Source organism: Chlorocebus sabaeus, chromosome 20 (genome assembly GCF_047675955.1).
Source record: "Chlorocebus sabaeus isolate Y175 chromosome 20, mChlSab1.0.hap1, whole genome shotgun sequence".
Lineage (NCBI taxonomy): Eukaryota > Metazoa > Chordata > Mammalia > Primates > Cercopithecidae > Chlorocebus > Chlorocebus sabaeus.
The window spans coordinates 94,403,188-94,421,881 of record NC_132923.1 but is presented as its reverse complement, the minus strand read 5'-3'; the positions used below and the strand labels follow the sequence as shown (position 1 = coordinate 94,421,881).

Sequence of the window (18,694 nt, the reverse complement as noted above, 5' to 3'; positions counted from 1 at the left end):
GTCTCTCTCGGCGTCCACCGCGCCTGCTCCCCGGACGAAACCCGCGGACAGGGCTTTAGGTTCGCCGGAATCCCACGCTCCCGACTTCTGCTTCCGGGTCGGAGCCATGGCGGTGGCAAATTCAAGTCCTGTTAACCCCGTGGTGTTCTTTGATGTCAGCATTGGCGGTCAGGTGAGATCTAGGACGCTACCCACACCTGCGCCGAAGGGAAACTGCTCGAGGCTAGCTAGGCAGGCAGAACTCACCCAGAGAGCGCGGACTCGGGAAGCCAGCCAGAAAGCGAAATTGCACCCGAACCTACCGACCTGCAGGGCGGGGAGAAATGAGGAGGAGAAGTCTCCCCAATCCTAGCGCCCCGCTTCTGGAGGAACTGGGCGGTTAGACCAGGGAGGCGGAGGTGGGTGATACCGAGCGGCAGGGTGGTGGGTCAGCCCATCCTGCCCCCAGCTCCGTGAAGCCCTCATGGTCTTGGACTGGGCCTTCTGACAGTCTCCCGCTGATTGCAGGAAGTTGGTCGCATGAAGATCGAGCTCTTTGCAGACGTTGTGCCTAAGACGGCCGAGAACTTTAGGTAAGGACGTGCTCCAGTTCCGCTGGATTAGCTGAGGCAGAAGTCGGGCTCTAGTCAGCCGCCTGAATAGCCTGTCTACCTCTGTCCGTCCGCTCACTGCTCTTGAGACCTGATTCCTCCGTGCATTGCTCTGTCTGGTTGCCGTTTGGATTGTGTTCCCGTGTTAATTTACGTTGTTAGTCTGTATGTCTCCGTGTTTGGACGTCTGGCTGGCCGATTGGTGGACTTGCTGGCTCCATTGTTTATTCTTTCCCGTCTTTAGAGGCGGTCACGACTGTGATGTCATAGTGATTGAATCGTTCACTTTTTGTCCCTTTCAGGCAGTTCTGCACCGGAGAATTCAGGTCAGTTTCAGATGTGTTTGACTTCTTTGCCTGCTCCAGAGGGGTGTTCTGGGGCTGCGGTGAGGGTATCGGTGAACCACCTGCTGGCCTTGAATGATTGCTGGTGACAGTGATAGAAGGTAATGCCCCAAGGGTCTGTCCCTAGTTTATTTGCCTTCTTTATGTCTGTCAACCATCTTTAGGAGAGTCCTTTTGGCTCCAGTGCATGGTAAACTGGAAAGGCCTTGTGCTACCTGCTATCACTCCAAGTCTCTTTCTTTTTGTTATAGAAAAGATGGGGTTCCAATAGGATACAAAGGAAGCACTTTCCACAGGTAAGGCTTTTGGCAAGCCATCCTAGAGTCTTTCAGAAATATTTCCTGGGGGATTAGCCTCTTTAGAGGAAAATAAAACCAGAGGTAATTCTTACATTTCTTGAGAAGAAATGTTTTTGTGGACTCAATAACTGAAGATTTATTAAATATTCTAACTCTACTTATACTCCCCCACTTCTTATGTCTTTAAAACAGAAACTACTCATCTTTACAATATCCTGTCTTTTTCATGCACTTGTTTGTGCAAATGCAGATTTTTAAAGAAGTACACTTGTAATCCTAAAGTGCATATAATATATCCTGCTGGTTGCTATTTATAACTAATTCCTAAAATGATCATATATGATTGTCCAAGGATAATCATATTTCCTGGGGAGTGGAGTATGGCAACACTTAGTCTCATTTCAATATAGAATCTTTCCCATGGCCTCACTGTGGTTAGTAACAATGTTAGCACATAATTATATCACAGCTTTAGAGCTGTGAGTCTCTAATCCCCAGTAAGACTCCTGTGAAGTGGTATGTGTGATCTGCATTCTACAGAGGAGGAAACTGAGGATAAGAAAGGTTAAGGACCCTCCCTAGGGGTAATAGCTAACAATTGTTAAGTCCTTACATGTGTAGCAGTACCTTTCACATAAATTCTCTGTAGTTCTTTCCCCCAAATTTACATCAAATCCTTGATCTGCCTTTTGCTTTGGCAAGTAATGTGGTCATTCTTCCTGCAGGCTTTCAGCCCCTTCTTGTTACTGTTCAGGTACCAGATCATGCACTTGATCAACTCTAACATGCCCTAATTTATAATTAAAATCCATTTTTATGGTTAATTATCCTTTCAGCTTAACCATTCCAGGAAAAGAATAATCTTTTTTTGTTGTTTTGTTTTTTGTTTTTTGGGTTTTTTTTGAGACAGAGTCCCGCTCTGTCACCCAGGCTAGAGTGCAGTGGCATGATCTTGGCTCACTGCAACCTCCGCCTTCTGGGTTCAAGCAATTCTTTTGTCTCAGCCTCCCAAGTAGCCGGGAATACAGGCATGTGCCACCACGCCTGGCTAATTTTTGTATTTTTAGTAGAGATGGGGTTTTGCCATGTTGGCCAGGCTGGCCTCAAACTCCTGTCCTCATGTGATCTGCCTGCCTCGGCCTCCCAAACTGCTGGGATTACAGGCGTGAGTCACCGCACCCAGCTAAGAATGGTGATTTTATAATAGCCAAAGTGATAGTGTATTTTGAAATCAATGTTAATCTAATACAATAATAACAAAGTCTCCATAAAATCTTCTCTCAGTATTCTTTGCTCTCTGTTTCAGGGTCATAAAGGATTTCATGATTCAGGGTGGAGATTTTGTTAATGTAAGTACTATTCCTTTTCTATCAAAGACCTGTAGTTTTAGTTTTTATTATTGTTGCAATTGCTGTTTTTACTACAGAGACCCAGTCTTAAGGCTTGAGAACAATAGCCAGGTTTGATGGGGGTGTTGGAGAGAATGGTGATGGGGAAGTTCTTGAAAGTGGCTAGGTACAACTGACTGTAGATAACAGACTTTAGCACTTTGATTGAGGCATTAACTTCCATGGTCCAAATCTCAGCCTTTTTGAGCCAGAAATTGGACTTTTTAAGAATACCCTGTAGATGATCTATGATAGGTTCACACTAATTAGTCATATGAAACTTAGTCAGAAATCAGCTGTGGTTTGTTTTTGTTTTTGTTTTTTTCTGAATGGAGGTAAATCTCCTTCTAGTGGACTAAATGCCTGTCTCCTTTTCTCTTTTACTTCTGGTGTCACAGTGCCTGGAAAGCTGAGTTTTTCATAAGAAGTTGATTTGTGGGCAAGGAATCACAGCGAGATAGATAGATAGTTCTGGAGGAATTTTGCTCTATGCACTGGGAGGGCCCAGTGAAATAGTTCTTTTTTGCTAACCATAACTTTCTTGTAAGTAGACTGTTTTTGTCCCCCATATGAAGCCTCCCACCCCACCCCAACCTTGGAGGGTGTGGGATAAACTACAGTTTTTCTTTCTTAAACCTGCTTTCGTCCTTACCTACCCACTTCTGTGTATGGTCTTTCTTTACTCTTATTAATATCATTTGGTTAGTTGTGTTGCTATTTTCTTGGATCTGGGAGACATTTGTTCTCTTTTATATGTTTATTTAGTCCAGCTCTCATGAGTTTTTAAGACCTCTTTCCTTTCCTATGCAATATAGGGTTGCAGAGTGGCAGGTTTTAGGCTGATTTATGCTTTTACCTATGTTTTGTTTCATCTGCATGGTGTTGTATAACTGTGAAATGGCACAAAAAAAAATCCTAGTTTTGTTTTCTCTTTAAAAAATGGAAGGTGGAAGTACGCTGGGCCTGCATTTCTCACAGTGGCAGTGACAGTGACAATTGGTTGGAATAAAGGAACTGGTCCCTCTGGACATGGCATATCTTTGCCATTTCACCAGTCTCCACAACTGTTTCCCTTATTTAGGTTGCCTGCTCCTGTAGGCATTTGTTTGCAACCCCTGGAAACAAATAATGGTAGTGGGGTTTGTTAGCTGGTAAGAAGGGCGGAGAAGCTATCCTCTCTGCCTTCTTTCCTTTCTTTTCCCCTAGGCTCCCCTGTTGCCCAAGGAGAGGAATAGCTTTTTACTAGTCTTTGCCCCAGGCACATCTGATCACTTGTTGATAACTCTGGGGTTAGACAATAGTTGCTCATTCTGAAGGGTGAGTTAAAAGCAATTGGTGGCAGGGCTCACATCTGTAATCCCAGTACTTTGGGATGCTGGGAGGATTGCTTGATCCCAGGAGTTTGAGACCAGCCTGGCAACATAGTAAGACCCTGTCTCTACAAAAATAAAAAAATTATTTTTGATTTTCTTATTTTTGGTGGTGTGCGCCTGTAGTCCCAGGTACTTGGGAGGCTGAGGTAGGAGGATCCCTTGAGCCCAGGTCAATTCAAGGCTGCAGTGAGCCATGTTCATGCCACTGCACTCCAGCCTGGAGGACAGAGTGAGACCTTGTCTAAAGGAAAAAAAAAAAAAAAGCTTGCTTAGAACCTTCCTTGGGGAAGGCAAAATGGAATGAGCAAGCGCCAGAAAAATCAGAATTTGAGACCTTCCAAAGTTGGACCAAGAATATTTGTTTTGTTCATTTATTTTTGGTTTTAATAGTATTTATTATTTTGTTTGTAAAAGAAAAGTGCAAAGAAGAAAATAAATCACCAGATGAATCACCCTCAATCTCACCTCACAATATACTATTGGCATTTTGGTTTACAGTTGTCAGCCTTACCTTAGTATGTATATGTGTGTTTATATAATTTTTAACAGACTTAAAATAATCTGTATGTTTTACTTTTTTTGTACTTAATAATTGTCCATACTTTCCCTTGTCATTATGTCTTCTAAAACATACTTTCTAATAGCCACCTAATATTTCATTATGAATGACAAGTTATTTGATCAATTCACTATAGTTGGAAGATTGGTTGTTTTCTATTGTTTGCTCCAAATTATTAATTTTGTAATTTAGCCTATTGTTTCTGGAGAAGTATAGATAACGTGATTACGGAGAATGGTAGTAACTGATGTGTCCCTGAGGTTCACTGGGAAATTGGAGATGAACTTGTTTTCTCTCTTCCTTCTGTATTAATAAGTATGTGGAGTTAGTTAATGACATAATAGCTTATTTGATTATTTATATAGTGCTGTATTGTTTGCAAAGTGCTTTTTACAGACACTATCTAATTGAATCTTCATGGTAACTGTAAAGAGTAGGTAATTTCCCCCTCACTTGATAGATGAGGAAATTGAGGCTCACAGATAGGAAGTGACTTTCCCAGCTCTAAGTGATAGATCAGGAACCCAAATCCAGGCCTTTTTTTTTTTTTTTTTTTTTTTGAGATGGAGTCTCGCTCTGTCGCCCAGGCTGGAGTGCAGTGGTTCAATCTTGGCTCACTGTAACCTCCACCTCCCGGGTGGGTTTGAGTGATTCTCGTGCCTCCGCCTCCCGAGTAGCTGGGATTGCAGGCGCCGCCACCGCACATGACTAATTTTCGTATTTTTAATAGAGATAGGGTCTCACCATGTTGGCCAGGCTGGTCTCAAACTCCTGACCTCAGGTGATCCACCCATCTCAGCCTCCCAAAGTGATGGGATTATAGGTGTGAGCCACCGCGCCAGGCCAGGCCTTTCTAATATACAGACTTGATTTTATTTGCTAATATTTAGCCAAATAAAGGTTTGAATTTGGACAGTTTTTCTGTATTCGCTGGCTTATATTAATGATAGTCCTTGTCCCAAAAAGGGACCCTTGATTCTACACCAGGTCAGTGTTTTCCCTTTCTCCCATGCACCCTTTCTCTTCACTCACTATTGATTCTACACCAGGTCAGTGTTTTCCCTTTCTCCCATACACTCTTTCTCTTTACTAACTGGCGAGGAGAGCTTGATCTTTTTGGCAGTCCTCAATATTGCCTTTAAAACTCAGGGATTCTATTTAAGGCACTGCAAATATGGCCTTGGTCAAATTGTGTTATTACCCAGACTTTAGTTTCCTCACACAAAAAATGGGGAAGGTGATAATGCTTATTCCTCAAGGTTGCTGGAAGAGCAAAGAGATAATGCAAATAAAGCTAGTTTAAGCAGAAATTGGAAGTTTATAATAAAGGGAGTGTTTCATGGAACTAAAGGAAGAAATAGAACTAGGAACTAGAACCATAGAGAACCAAGGCAGTTCTTTATCTGTTTCTCTAGTGCTTGCTACACATCTGTGTTGTGTTCTCTTTCTGTTCTCTAGCCCACCTTGCAAATGGTAGTCACATCTAGCTTCCAGGTTTACATGATTCAAATTTAGCCTCAAAGACAGCATCTATCCCACCTCCAGATTCCCGGAGAAGGAACTCTAGTTGGCCCAGTGTGAGTTAGGCATCCTCCCCTGGATCAATCAACTATGATCAGGAGGGTGGTATCATGTTGTACATACAGACTGCCAAGAGCTCACCCACCCTCTTAGATAGTTTGGGGGAATGGGGTGGTAGTCACTTAAGTGGGTACTTTTATATGACTGCAGGCATGACAGTCTTCAGGAATGGCAACGATTGAGTATGTGATCACCTTGTTGCTGTTCCCTACTTTGTCTGCATCTTAATTGATCTTTCTAGGGGCCCAGCTGTGACCTGTTTTATCCAGTCTATAAAATGCTCCAGCCAGTTTTTGTGGGCTGTAGGTACCTTGTATAAGGCTTGCTCTGATGGCAGGGTGGGGTCAAATAGGTGCAGCTTCCAAGATGACCAACAAAAGTAAGAGCAGACTTTAAAGATGTCAGGCTTTAGGTGCCACAGTGTTCTTCCTCTGGTTTCCAGGGACCCAACACTCCAAGTCACTAATATTTCCCTTCTGTCTGCTCAGGGAGATGGTACTGGAGTTGCCAGTATTTACCGGGGGCCATTTGCAGATGAAAATTTTAAACTTAGACACTCAGCTCCAGGCCTGCTTTCCATGGTAAGTGAGGTCCAATCAAGGTTTTGCGTTACAGCCAACTGGTTTCTGGGCCCCTCTTGAGGCCCAATGCTGTGTTTTGGCATGATGAAAGCAAATGCTTTCTTTCTCTTGCTTGCCCCAGGACTCACCTTTACCACCTCTTTTCTCAGTCTGGATTGATTGAGAAAACTGGTAGGTACATGGTGGATTACAGGTGTGAGCCTGTATCACGCCTGTAATCCTAGCACTTTGGGAGGCTGAGGCGGGTGGATAACCTGAGGTCAGGAGTTCGAGACCAGCCTGGCGAACATGGTGAAACCCATCTCTACTAAAAATACAGAAAATTAGCCAGGTGTGGTGGTGGGTGCCTGTAATCCCAGCTACTCAGGAGGCTGAGGCAGGAGAATCGCTTGAACCCAGGAAGGGGAGATTGCAGTGAGCCAAGATCGCGCCACTGCACTCCAGCCTGGGCAACAACAGCGAAACTCCGTCTTAAAAAAAAGAAAAGAAAGAAAAGAAAACCAGTAGGTAAGACCCTCTAGCAGGCTGGCAGGCTGGGGAACTAAAATATGAACCAGGGTTTGTGTCTAGGCATTCAGCCCTACTGCTCAGAATGTAAAAAGCTGTGCTTTCAAGACATATTCATAGCTGGGCGTAGTGGCTCACACCTGTAATCCCAGCACTTTGGGAGGCCAAGGCAAGAGGATTGCTTGAGGTTGAGGTCAGGAGTTTGAAACCAGTATGGGCAACATAGTGAAACTTAAGTCTCTACTAAAAAAAGAAAAAAAAAATTAGCCAGGTATGGTGACACACACCTGGAGTCCCACCTACTAGGGAGGCTGAGGTGGGAGGATTGCTTGAGCCCAGGAATTTGAGTCCGCAGTAAGCCATATCCTGTTCATCTCTGTATCCTTGGATCCTAGCTTAGGCCCTGGCTCCTAATAGGTGCTAAGTTAGATTTACTGAAAAAAACATGGAGGGATTAGGGTTACAAGCTCTTTTGAGAATCTTACCCATCAGGTAACATGGCCAAGGAAACTTACTGCAGGTATATTTGGTTTCCATCAGGCAAACAGTGGTCCGAGTACAAATGGCTGTCAGTTCTTTATCACCTGCTCTAAGTGCGATTGGCTGGATGGGAAGCATGTGGTGTTTGGTAAGTCCTACTCATGTCCCATGGTCCAGGCCCCATTCACCGCGGATGGAACCTCCAGAGGAGTTAGTTCTCAGACTCTTACCAAGAATGCTCAACTTGGATAACTGCTTAGGTGGTAACAGAGAAAACAGAAATGGTGGGGAGGTGGGGAACATGTTTGGCTAGAGAACTAGAGGGAAGGACAAAAGGGCCATTTGATATAGTATGGAACCACTCAGGGGGAAAACCCAGTAGCTAGCACCAAAGAAATGCCATACAGGCAGCATGATATGGTGAGACTTTGCAGTCACTCAGATATAAGTGTGAGCCCTAACTCTACTTATTACCTGTGACCTTGAGCAAGTCATTTCACCTCTACTGCATCTTAATTTCCTAAAGTTAGTAAGAGAATCTAATGACATAATAGCTAAGAATGGGCTTTGGAAGCTGGAAAACGCTATGTAAACAAGAATAAAGTCCAGCTCACACTCTTCCTACAGGAAAAATCATCGATGGACTTCTAGTGATGAGAAAGATTGAGGTAAGTACTGCTTTGATTTTTCTCTTTCTCTCCCATTCTGGTCTGGTACTGTCTGACTAGCGTCCAGGAGCTAGAGAAGGGGGAATGAGCTCCAGTTTGTTAGGCCCAGTCTTCATTGCTTCAGGAAAAGGGAGGAGAGACCACCTAAGTTAGCCTGTCTGGTCAACACTGAGGTTTGGCCCCTGACGACCCTGTTGCCTACTTGATAAAATTCTACTCCTCAGCATTGCGTTCAAGGTCCTTCATGATTAGTCCCTGTCTACTTCTCCATGGCCCCTTCTCCTGCCACTGCCTCTTTCATGTTCCAGTCACATCAGGCTACTAGCTCTTCCCTAAATCTGCCATACACATCCCTGCCCCTTGCTCTTTCCTGCTCCTGAGCCTTTGTTCACACTGTTTCCTGTAGCTGGAATGCTCTTCTTTCCTTCCCTCCTGGTGGAATCCCATTCATCCTTCTAGGCACAGTTCAAATAACCCTCTTTTGTGAATCCTTCCCTGACCTCTTTAAGCAGCAATTTAGTTACCCGTCTACCCCTTATCCAACTCTCTCATAACTTTTTGTTATATTATCATAGGTTTGATGTTTTCTAAGTGTTTTGCATTTTCTCTTTGATACCTGTCTGCCAGGACATGGACTGTTTCTGAGTGCTGAGCCCTTAGCACAGGGGCTGGCAGGCATCAGTAAAAGTTTGATAAGGGAATGAGGAAGTGCCTGAGTGGATGAATGTCCATTGTGCTTTTTTTCCTAGAATGTTCCCACAGGCCCCAACAATAAGCCCAAGCTGCCTGTGGTGATCTCACAGTGTGGGGAGATGTAGTCCAAAGACTGAATCAGGTAAGTGTGTCTTTCTGCTATTAGGTTAGGAGTCAGACCTCAAAGAAGACAGCATGGTCTAGTGGAAAGATCTTTAGTCTTGAAGACATGAGATTGAGCCCAGTTCCTCTGTGTGTGACCTTGGAGTAGTCACTTTCCTTCTCTGAGCATGTGTCCTCATCTGTCAAATGGAAATACTGTAATAGGTATCTCTCAGAGTCACTGTAAAAATCAAAAGAGAAAGGGTTGTAGGAGCACTGTACTTTTCTATCACTTTGTAATGTACAAAGTATCAATCTGAAAACTACTCAGGCAGTTTGTAACAGCACTTTCAGACTACAGTTCCATTCAGTAGTCCCCCTAGAAAGACCTGGCTCCAGGCCTGAGTAACTCTCTGCTGGGACCAGGCCAAGGAGCCAGGAGACACGCCCGTCATGCACCTCATCAGAACTGATACTGCAATTCCAGGCCTTGACTTCGTATTTGCCGGCCTCGCAGGTGAATGCCTTGCATCTTCCAGCCTACATGGACTCATTTCTTACCGGTATTTGCCACTGCCTGCTCTGCGCTGGGCAGCATGCTCGCTGCAGAGAGCGGGGCAAAGAATTGAAAGGTGTCTCCTTTCAGGAGCTCATGGAAAGTAAGACATTCTCAGAGGTCATCACTAGTAATATGAGTGACACTGCCAAGTGTGAGAAGAGTACAAGGGGGAAATCCATCACTTCCAGCCAGGTGAGGGGTAGTAATGTTTTTCTTTTTTTTAATTTCAAACCTGCAAAAAAGTTAGAAGAATACCTTGAACACCCATATATCTTCACTTAGATTCACCAGTGATTAACATTCTTGTTTTATTTCTTTGCCTTGACATTTGTTTTTTTCTTTCCCTTCTTGCCTCCTCATCCATTTCCATTGCCTCTCCTCCTCCATCCTGCTCCTCTTCCCTCCCTCCATCCTTCCCTTCCTATTTTTCTTTTTTTTTTTTTTTAATTTATTTATTATTATTATACTTTAAGTTGTAGGGTACATGTGCACAACGTGCAGGTTTGTTACATATGTATACTTGTGCCATGTTGGTGTGCTGCACCCATCAACTCGTCATTTACATCAGGTATAACTCCCAATGCAATCCCTCCCCCCCCTTCCTATTTTTCATCCTTCCTTCCCATCTTCCTTCCTTTACCCTTTCTTCTTTTCTTTCCCATTTGAAAGTTGCAGACTTCTTGACACTTTACCCCTAAGTATTTCAGCGAGGAACTCCTAAAAATAAGAATATCCTATGTAACCACAATATTATCTAACATATAGTACATTTTCAAACCTCCCCAGTTGTCCCAGAAGTAACTTTTGTAGCTTAAAAAAAGGTGATCCAATCAAGCTTCCCATATTTCATTTCATTTGGTTTACACAAGTAACACATTACACTCTCATTGTGAAAACTTTCACACCAAACAGATAAAGTGAAAGCCCCTCTTAGGGGCTTTCTGTTTGACAACACCCACCCCCAATTCCACTCCTTTCCAGAGGTCACTTCCTTATCAGTTTGATGTGTGTCCATCAGGGCCTTTGCCTTGCCCATCTAATTTTGGGAGGTTTTCTTTTTCCCAAATGAAATCATACTATATTTTAAATGTTCTAGGAAATTATGTCTTGAAAACTTTTCCTTCTTAGTTCATGTAAAACCACCTTGTATTAAAAAATGAAAACAGCCCAGCACGGTGGCTCACTCCTGTAATCCCAGCACTTTGGGAGGCCAAGGAGGGCAGATAGCTCGAGCTCAAGACCTGCCTGGGCAACTTGATGAGATCCCGTCTTTCCAAAAAAAAAAAAAAATTAGCCAGGTGTGGTGGTGCAAGCCTGTAGTCCTAACTACTCAGGAGGCTGAGGTGGGAGGATTACTTGAGCCCAGGAGTTTGAGGCTGCAGTGAGCTATGATGGCACGCCACTGTACTCCAGCCTGGGTGACAGAGTGAGATCCCATCTCAAAAAAAAAAGAAAAAGAAAAACCAAAACTGCAGCCTGAGCATCCCTAATCCGAAATCCCAAATGCTCCAAAATATGAAACTTTTTGAGCACTAACATGACATTAGAAGTGGAAAATTCCACACCTGACCTCATGTGATGGATCATAGTCAAAAATTTGTTTCATGCACAAAAGTATTTAAAATATTGTATAAGATTACCTTATACAATAGCTATAAGTAGCTAGGACTACAGGTGCGTGCCACCATGCCCAGCTAATTTTTATATTTCTTGGTAGAGATGGGGTTTCACCATGTTGGCCAGGCTGGTCCAGAACTCCTGACCTCAAGTGGTCTGCCCACCTTGGCCTCCTAAGGTGCTAGGATTACAGGCGTGAACCACTGCCCCCAGCTGAGCATTAGTTCTTAATTTTATATGTTGTAATTGTTTTCTTCAGAATATATTTTAAGAAAAAAATTAGTATTATGTTGCTTAAGTTTGGTGATATTCTTTGTTAAAGAGAAGTTCTAAATTTTGATGAAGTCCAAATTATCAGTCTTTCACTGCTTTTTGGTTTTGTCTGATTTAAGACGGTCTTTACTACCTCAGATCACAATGTTTTCTGTGTTTTTTCTAGTATTTATTTTTATATGGTGGAACTAAGATCATTTTTCTAGTATTTTTATAGTCTTATTTGTATATTTATAAAATCATCTTATAATTAATTTTTCTGTATAGTGTTAAGATAGGACTTTTTCTTCTTTTTTTTTCCAAATGGAGATCCAGTCAAATACTTGACCATTTTAATGACTCTACAACACACCTTTATCTGTGACCAACTCTGCTCAGAATATCTGGCACTTACAGGCATTCAGTAAAAATTTATTACATGAGTTAAGTAGAGAGGGAGAATGTCAGGCATTTTAGGCGGGGAACTGGTGTGAGCAAATGCTGAGGCTGGAATGCACAAGTGTGTGCTGAGAGCTGCATGTGGACCTCTCTTGTTCAGCCAGATGATCCCTTCTCAGGCTCACTTGACACCCTGAGCTTTCCTTTCTGCCAATACTGGGTGCCCCTTGGGCCCAGCGTGCTCTCCCTCTTCAATGGCTGCTGGCCATTCCCTCCCTCTCCTGCTCATTTCTTTGCTATAACTAAAGTTGAGTTCATAGGTCCTTTCTTTCCAAAGACTGACCACTGATCACTACCAGAGGACAGACGATAACAAAAAGAATAAAGTTTAGAAATTCTTTATGTTGGGGCCTCTTTTCTGTATCTGTCTGAGTCTTTTACATAAAGTTACTGGAAGTCCTTGTTGTGGTTTTATTTCTGAGGGTGGGGATCATCAACCCTCCCCCCATCCCCCACTGTTAGCAAAAGTTATATGAACTTTTGCCTTTAAGAAAGCCCTTCTTCTCAGCCTGCAACCCAAGCAGAACGCATTCCTCAGGTGGCCGCTGTACATTCCACAGGCCCTCTAGACCAGGACTGTCCATAGGCTGTGATGATGGAAAGGTTCTAGATCTGGGAGGTCCAGTATGGTTGCTACCAGCCCCATGTGACAACGGAGCACTTGAAATGTGGTTGGTGCAACTGAGGGACTACACCATTAACTTTTTATTTTTTTATTTTTTATTTTTATTTATTTATTTTTGTTTTTTTTGAGATGGAGTCTTGCTCTGTCGCCCAGGCTGGAGTGCAATGGCACCATCTTGGCTCACTGCAACCTCTACCTCCTGGGTTCAAGCAATTCTCCTGCCTCAGCCTCCTGAGTAGCTGGGATTACAGGTGCATACTGCCATGCCCGGCTATTTTTTGTATTTTTGGTAAAGATGGGGTTTCACCCTGTTAGCCATGCTGGTCTTGAACTCCTGAGCTCAGGTAATCCGCCCATCTTGGCCTCCCAGCCTATTTTTTTTTATTGACAGAACTAGGCTATAATTTATTAAATTTAAATTAGGCTGGATGTGGTGGCTCACACCTATAATCCCAGCACTTTGGAAGGCCGAGGCAGATGGATTGCTTGAGGCCAGGAGTTTGAGACCAGCCTCACCGACATGGTAAAACCCGTCTCTACTAAAAATACAAAAATTAGCCGGGCATGGTGACGCACGCCTGTAGCCCCAGCTACTCCAGAGGCGAAGGTACTAGAATCTCTTGAACCCGAGAGGCAGAGGTTGCAGTAAGCCAAGATTGTGCAACTGCACTCTAGCCTGGGCAACAGAGCGAGACCCTGTCTCAAAAATAAATAAGTAAAAAATAATAATAATAAATGTAAAGAGTCAATTGTGGCTAGTGGCTACTGTACTGGACAGTGAGCTCTTTTAAACGTAAGCCTCTCAGTTTATTCGCCCTGGCTTGCTCAGAACTGAATCTCATAGCTAATACTTAAGGACACTATAATTAAAACAGTTATCCTTGATTGAATTCTTCCTGTGCCCAGATAAAGAGCTAAGAACTTTACTTGAATTATCGCATTTCACTTTACCAAAAATCCCTATCATAGGTTTTAAAGTGTTAGGAAATCTGGGGGCAGTCTAATGTAAAGGGGTTCCACAGATGGGTGCCCCATTTTGGGTTTCTGAATAATGTGATTTGGGAAAAATTAATGAAAGAGGAGATGAATTTCCCAGGGAGCAGGGGTCTGGAGGGAAGGGAAGTGGTATTTTTAAGCCCTATTGGGCAGTACTTCTTATACTTTAATGTGCATATGGATCTCCAGGAGATTTGTTATAAAATAGTGGTTCTGACTCAGTGGGTTTGAATAGGAACTGAGATTTTGCATTTCTAATCAGCTCTCAGGTGATGCTGATGCAGACTTTGAGAGGCAAGGCAATGGGGAATAAGAGTCTATCTTTTAATTGGGAACTTGCCATATTCCAAAGAAAAAGACCAAAAGGAAGTAATCTCTTGGTGGCACTAGTCCAGCAGGAATCCATGGCATTCACATCAAGGTATCACTTAATCCTGCATTTGAGGCCTTGTGCCCAGGCACTGGGCATATGCAGTGAAACAGCTAGGAAGGAGATAGAAGACAGGTCACTTGATCAATTCTACCTCCCTGTGGAGCACTTCTTTCCAGAACCTTTGTGTTTTGCCTTCCTAGGTTCTGACTTTGGTTTTAGTGAAAATGAAGTTTTGTGTAAAACTTTTTTTTTGTTTTTTTAAGACAGAACCTCACTCTGTCGACCAGGCTGGAGTACAGTGACACAGTCTCAGCTCACTGCAACCTCTGCCTCCCAGGTTCAAACGATTCTCATGCCTCAGCTTCCTGAATAGCTGGGATTACAGGCATGCACCACCATGCCTGGCTAATTTTTTTGTGTTTTAGTAGAGACAGGGTTTCATCATGTTAGCCAGGTTCGTCTCAAACTCCTGACCTCATGTGATCTGCCTGCCTTTGACTTCCCAAAGTGCTGGGATTACAGGCATGAGCCACCATGCCTGGTCTGTACAACTTTAGGTACAGAAACCTTGGTTTTATCTCTGAGTTCTGGGAGATTTTTTTTTTTTTTTTTTTTTTTAGACAGGGTCTTACTCTGTCACCCAGGCTGGAGTGCAGTGGCACAGTCACAGCTCACTGCAGCCTCGACCTCCCTGGCTCAAGTGATCCTCCCACCTCAGCCTCCTTAGTAGCTTGGATTATAGGCGTGCACCACGACACCCAGCTAACTTTTTAGAGATGGGGTCTCACCATGTTGTCCAGGCTGGTCTCAAACTCCTGGCCTCAAGCGATCTTCCCACCTCAGCCTCCGAAAATGTTGGAATTACAGGCATGAACCACTGTGCCCAGCCCTTGGGAAACTTTTTATAATGAATTTGGATATGTGTAGCATAAATGAACCTCTGCCCTCAGGATTCTACTGTAGTCTGAATGGGTTCTTTGCTACTTACATCTACATGGGAGAGGGTGGCACCTCTCTTGTGAAAGCCTGAGTTCTGGCAACTCTGCTAGTCTGATATGCCACCCCCCTTCCCTGTGATCCTCAAACCTGGTACCAGTACCAAGTGGTGGAGAGCTTTCATTAATTCATTGTTGCCTAGATTCTCCAACAGATAATAATCATTTTGGGGCACTTGTTAAACCTACGAATTCCCAGATCCCTTCCCTGGAGTGTTTGATGTGGCTTTGGAGTGGGACTCAGGATGTTATGTTTGTACCAAGTATCTCACGTGCTTCTTAATAGAGGAGTGTGGGAAACACTACTTTAGTTAGTGCTGGGATGACTGTCTTTTCTTAGGAAAAAATATAGAATTAGCACAATACATAATTTTACAGTTATTACAGCTTACAGTAGGCCATATTGAAGTTCGAATAGTGATTAGCTTAAAAAGTAAATTGTACCTGTAGATGATAGATATTGTAACAGTTGTGAAGGTGCTATCTGAATGACTAAGGTTTAGGAAACACCGTCTTTCATTCTGGAATTACCTGTAGATGCGAGATTCCCGGGGGGAAGATGAGGGAAGATGTGTTGGTAGCAGTTGGGCTCTATTCATTGCACAACTAAGCGCTGATGAATTAAGATAGGTCCCATGCTGCATACGAAGCTACAGATTTGAAAAGTCCAGTTCCTTCCTTCAAGGAACTCAGTCTCTTGGGAGAACTGACAATTGCAGTACAATAAAGCCCTGTATTGGAGGTTTTAGATACATGCCCGGATCTTCCCGGAGTGGTTGGGTAGACTACAGAAGAGATGATGCTTCAGTTTAGTAAAGAAAGAATATAACTTGTTAGGTGGCTAAAACTGGGCAGGGCATTCCAGGCAGAGGGAACAGCCTATGCAAAGTCACAAAGGCAGCAAACAGCAGGAAGTGTAGAGGAAGCTGCAAATAATTTAATATGACTGAAGCAGGAAAATATGAAAAGCAAATGGTAAGAAGGTTGGAGAGAGGCCAGGGCCAGTAGTGAAAGCTAGTGCCAAGCTTAGCAGTTCGTATGTTATTCTGAGGGCAGGGGCTGACTTTCAGGCATGAAGTAATTTTTCCCCTCTGGGGAAGGAGTCCATTGTGTTCCTGAGATTCTCAAAAGGGGCACTGACCCTCCAAAAAAGAATCAGACCAATATGAACCACTGAAGGATTTTCAGCAGAATATTGTAGTTAAATTTTCATGTTCAGAAGATGATTCTGGCAGCATTGTGGAGGATAGTCTGGAGGCCAGTGAGGAGTCCACTGCCGTAGTAGTCCAGGCAAGAGAAAAGAGATTTTACATGAAAATATGGGTCTGGGGAGCACTGGAGATTTGGCAGCAAATATTTATGTGCCTGCTGAGCATGTGACACTGTTTGTTCCCTGTCCTGAAACGCAGAAGCTCTGCCAGCTGAAAAGGCCAGGGGAGGGGAGAATGTCTGGCTCCAGTCCATTCCAGTCCAGTACAAAGGCAAAGCTTCTTGCATTGCAGCCAAGTCTTACACACATAGAGTTTCCATTCTCTTCAGTGGAATACTATACAGCCTTAATAAAAACAAAGAGGTAGATTTGGATGTGTTGGCAAGATTTCTAAGGTAAGTTAAGTGACAGTCAAGATGTAGTAATTTATGTAAGCATGTTACTGTTTATTTTAAATGATTTTCAGGAATCTCTGCAGTGATATAAAGCAGACTGTTGATAATACTTCTGCAGAGTAGAGATAGCAAAGAGACTTTTCAGTTGCCTTAAGCTTGAATTTTCTACCTCGAACATGTGTCTTGTAATAGAAATACATACTGTTTATATGTAGTTTTAACTATTCCTAAATCCTCCCAGCACCTCCCAGGAGCCTGCCCACAGCTGTGGCTAACATCAGTTGTGAATCCGTCACTGATCCCTCCACCTCCTCTTCCAGGTCTAAGCCCAGACAGTGGTTTCCACCTGGGTGCTCCCGCAGCACTTGGTTCATCTCTCCACTGTGGCATTTAACACACTGTATCACAAATGTGTCGGTCTGGTTTTCCCTGGACTGAGATCATGCTGACTAACATAGTGCTTGGTCTGACAGAGCTTAGGTCTTGGCACACCATGCAGCTTACAAAGTACATTTATGCATTTTCATACATTTTGCTTGAGGGCCCACAATTAAACTTCAGTCTGTGCCTACAGTACAATGCCAGCATTCATTGTCCACTGGAGCAAGGTGTGGCATGTCTGAGGAATGGCAGGAGGAGGGGGACAATAGTATCTGAGTGTACTTACCCTGTTCTCTTAGTATAGCTTGCTCGACTTCAAGGCCATAAACCGAGAGTGTGGACTGCCCTTTCTCTTACCTCTGGGACCGAAACCTGCAAGAAGAAGGATTACTTTTTGTTCTGGACCTCCACAGAGAGCCATCAGAGTCTGACAAAAAGAACAAAGGCTTTGGAGCCAAGTAGACCAGGAAGCCCCACCACTGTCTAATTCTGTGACTTTAGTCAAGCCATGAAACCCCTTGGGACCGTACTCCTTTGCATAATTAGATAATATATAATGCATGGAGTTGTGAAGGGCAAATAAATGAGACAGTATGCTTGACCATAAATGTTAGTTGCTTTCTTCCTGGTTCTTTTGTAATTTACTGCCCAACTTTGCTCTGGGGACCCAAAGGTCTGACCTATGGTGAGACTCTGACCTGTTCTACCCTTTTGGGAAAAGAGGATTGGGAGTGCAGAGAATAGCTGGGAGTGACCGGGCACGGTGGCTCATGCCTGTAATCCCAGCACTTTGGGAAGCCAAGGCAGGCAGATCACAAGGTCGAGAGTTCAAGACCAGCTTGGTCAATATGGTGAGACCCCGTCTCTACTAAAAATACAAAAATTGGCTGGGTGTGTGGGTGTGGTGGCGTGTGCCTGTAGTCCCAGCTACTCGGGAGGCTGAGGTAGGAGAATTGCTTAAACATAGGAGGCAGAGGTTGCAGTGAGCTGAGATGGTGCCACTGCACTCCAGCCTGAGCAACAGAATGGGACTCTGTCTCAAAAAAAAAAAAAAAAAAAAAAAAAAAGGAACAGCTGGGAGCATTGTCTCATATGGGATGTCCCCTTCCAGTTGCTCTGAGGTGCTTACCTCCCCATCCCACATTGACCTCCATGTCTCTGCCATTGTAGGCCTTCCCTTCTTCTTGGTGGTGGTCTTGAGTAAGAAAATCTGGAGTGGCCCTCGTGTTTGCTTCCCTGCCTGCTGCTGCCCCATTTGATCAAGAGACCATGGAAGTGTCAGAGATTCAGAATCCAAAATTGTCTTTAAGTTTTCAACTGTAAATAAAATTTTTTTGTATTTTTTTTTCTTTTGGTTTTGTTTGTGTGTTGTTTTTAAATAGTCCTCACAACTCAGCTTCAGCTAGGAGGACTGGCACTCCTCAGAGGCCAGCATGGACCAGTGCCAAGCTTTTGCTGTGTATAGTTGATGCCTCTGACTTGCAGGCAGTCGTAGCAAACCTAACTCTCGTAGGTTAAAGCTGATGGACAAAGAAGGCACAGCCCTAGGACTTTACAGCTCTACTTATTCCAAAGATGTTCCCAGCAGGATCAATTTGGTTAGTTCTGGATGGAGTCCGTGGGGAAAGGGTCACTAATTTGACCTATCTACTTACCTCAGAGCATCC

The 18,694-nt window shown here is 43.7% G+C and overlaps 1 protein-coding gene across 3 annotated transcripts; it reads left to right on the top strand.

Annotated features, from left to right (window-relative positions):
- PPIH (peptidylprolyl isomerase H) lies at positions 1-18,376 on the top strand. Of its 3 annotated transcripts, none has more exons than XM_007979152.3 (10): positions 1-172; positions 508-572; positions 893-916; positions 1,186-1,230; positions 2,540-2,582; positions 6,623-6,715; positions 7,763-7,850; positions 8,330-8,370; positions 9,120-9,205; positions 17,332-17,632. In XM_007979152.3, exons 1-9 carry the CDS (start codon positions 107-109, stop codon positions 9,186-9,188), a joined length of 534 nt encoding a protein of 177 aa, XP_007977343.1. In that variant the 5' UTR covers positions 1-106; the 3' UTR covers positions 9,189-9,205; positions 17,332-17,632. The 3 variants fall into 3 exon arrangements, with proteins under 3 accessions (XP_007977343.1, XP_007977342.1, XP_007977341.1); XM_007979151.3 differs by having other exon boundaries at positions 2-172; positions 17,327-17,632; XM_007979150.3 differs by lacking the exon at positions 17,332-17,632 and adding an exon at positions 18,198-18,376 and having other exon boundaries at positions 8-172.
- The last annotated feature ends 318 nt before the right edge of the window (positions 18,377-18,694 follow it).

What these genes read in the sequence shown, in the direction of transcription:
- PPIH (XM_007979150.3), top strand. Translation starts at nt 107, where the DNA reads ATGGCGGTGGCAAATTCAAGTCCTGTTAACCCCGTGGTGTTCTTTGAT. An exon ending in TTCTGCACCGGAGAATTCAG is followed by an intron (nt 917 to 1,185) that starts GTCAGTTTCAGA and finishes TTTTTGTTATAG; the next exon opens with AAAAGATGGGGTTCCAATAG. An exon ending in TAGTGATGAGAAAGATTGAG is followed by an intron (nt 8,371 to 9,119) that starts GTAAGTACTGCT and finishes TTTTTTTCCTAG; the next exon opens with AATGTTCCCACAGGCCCCAA.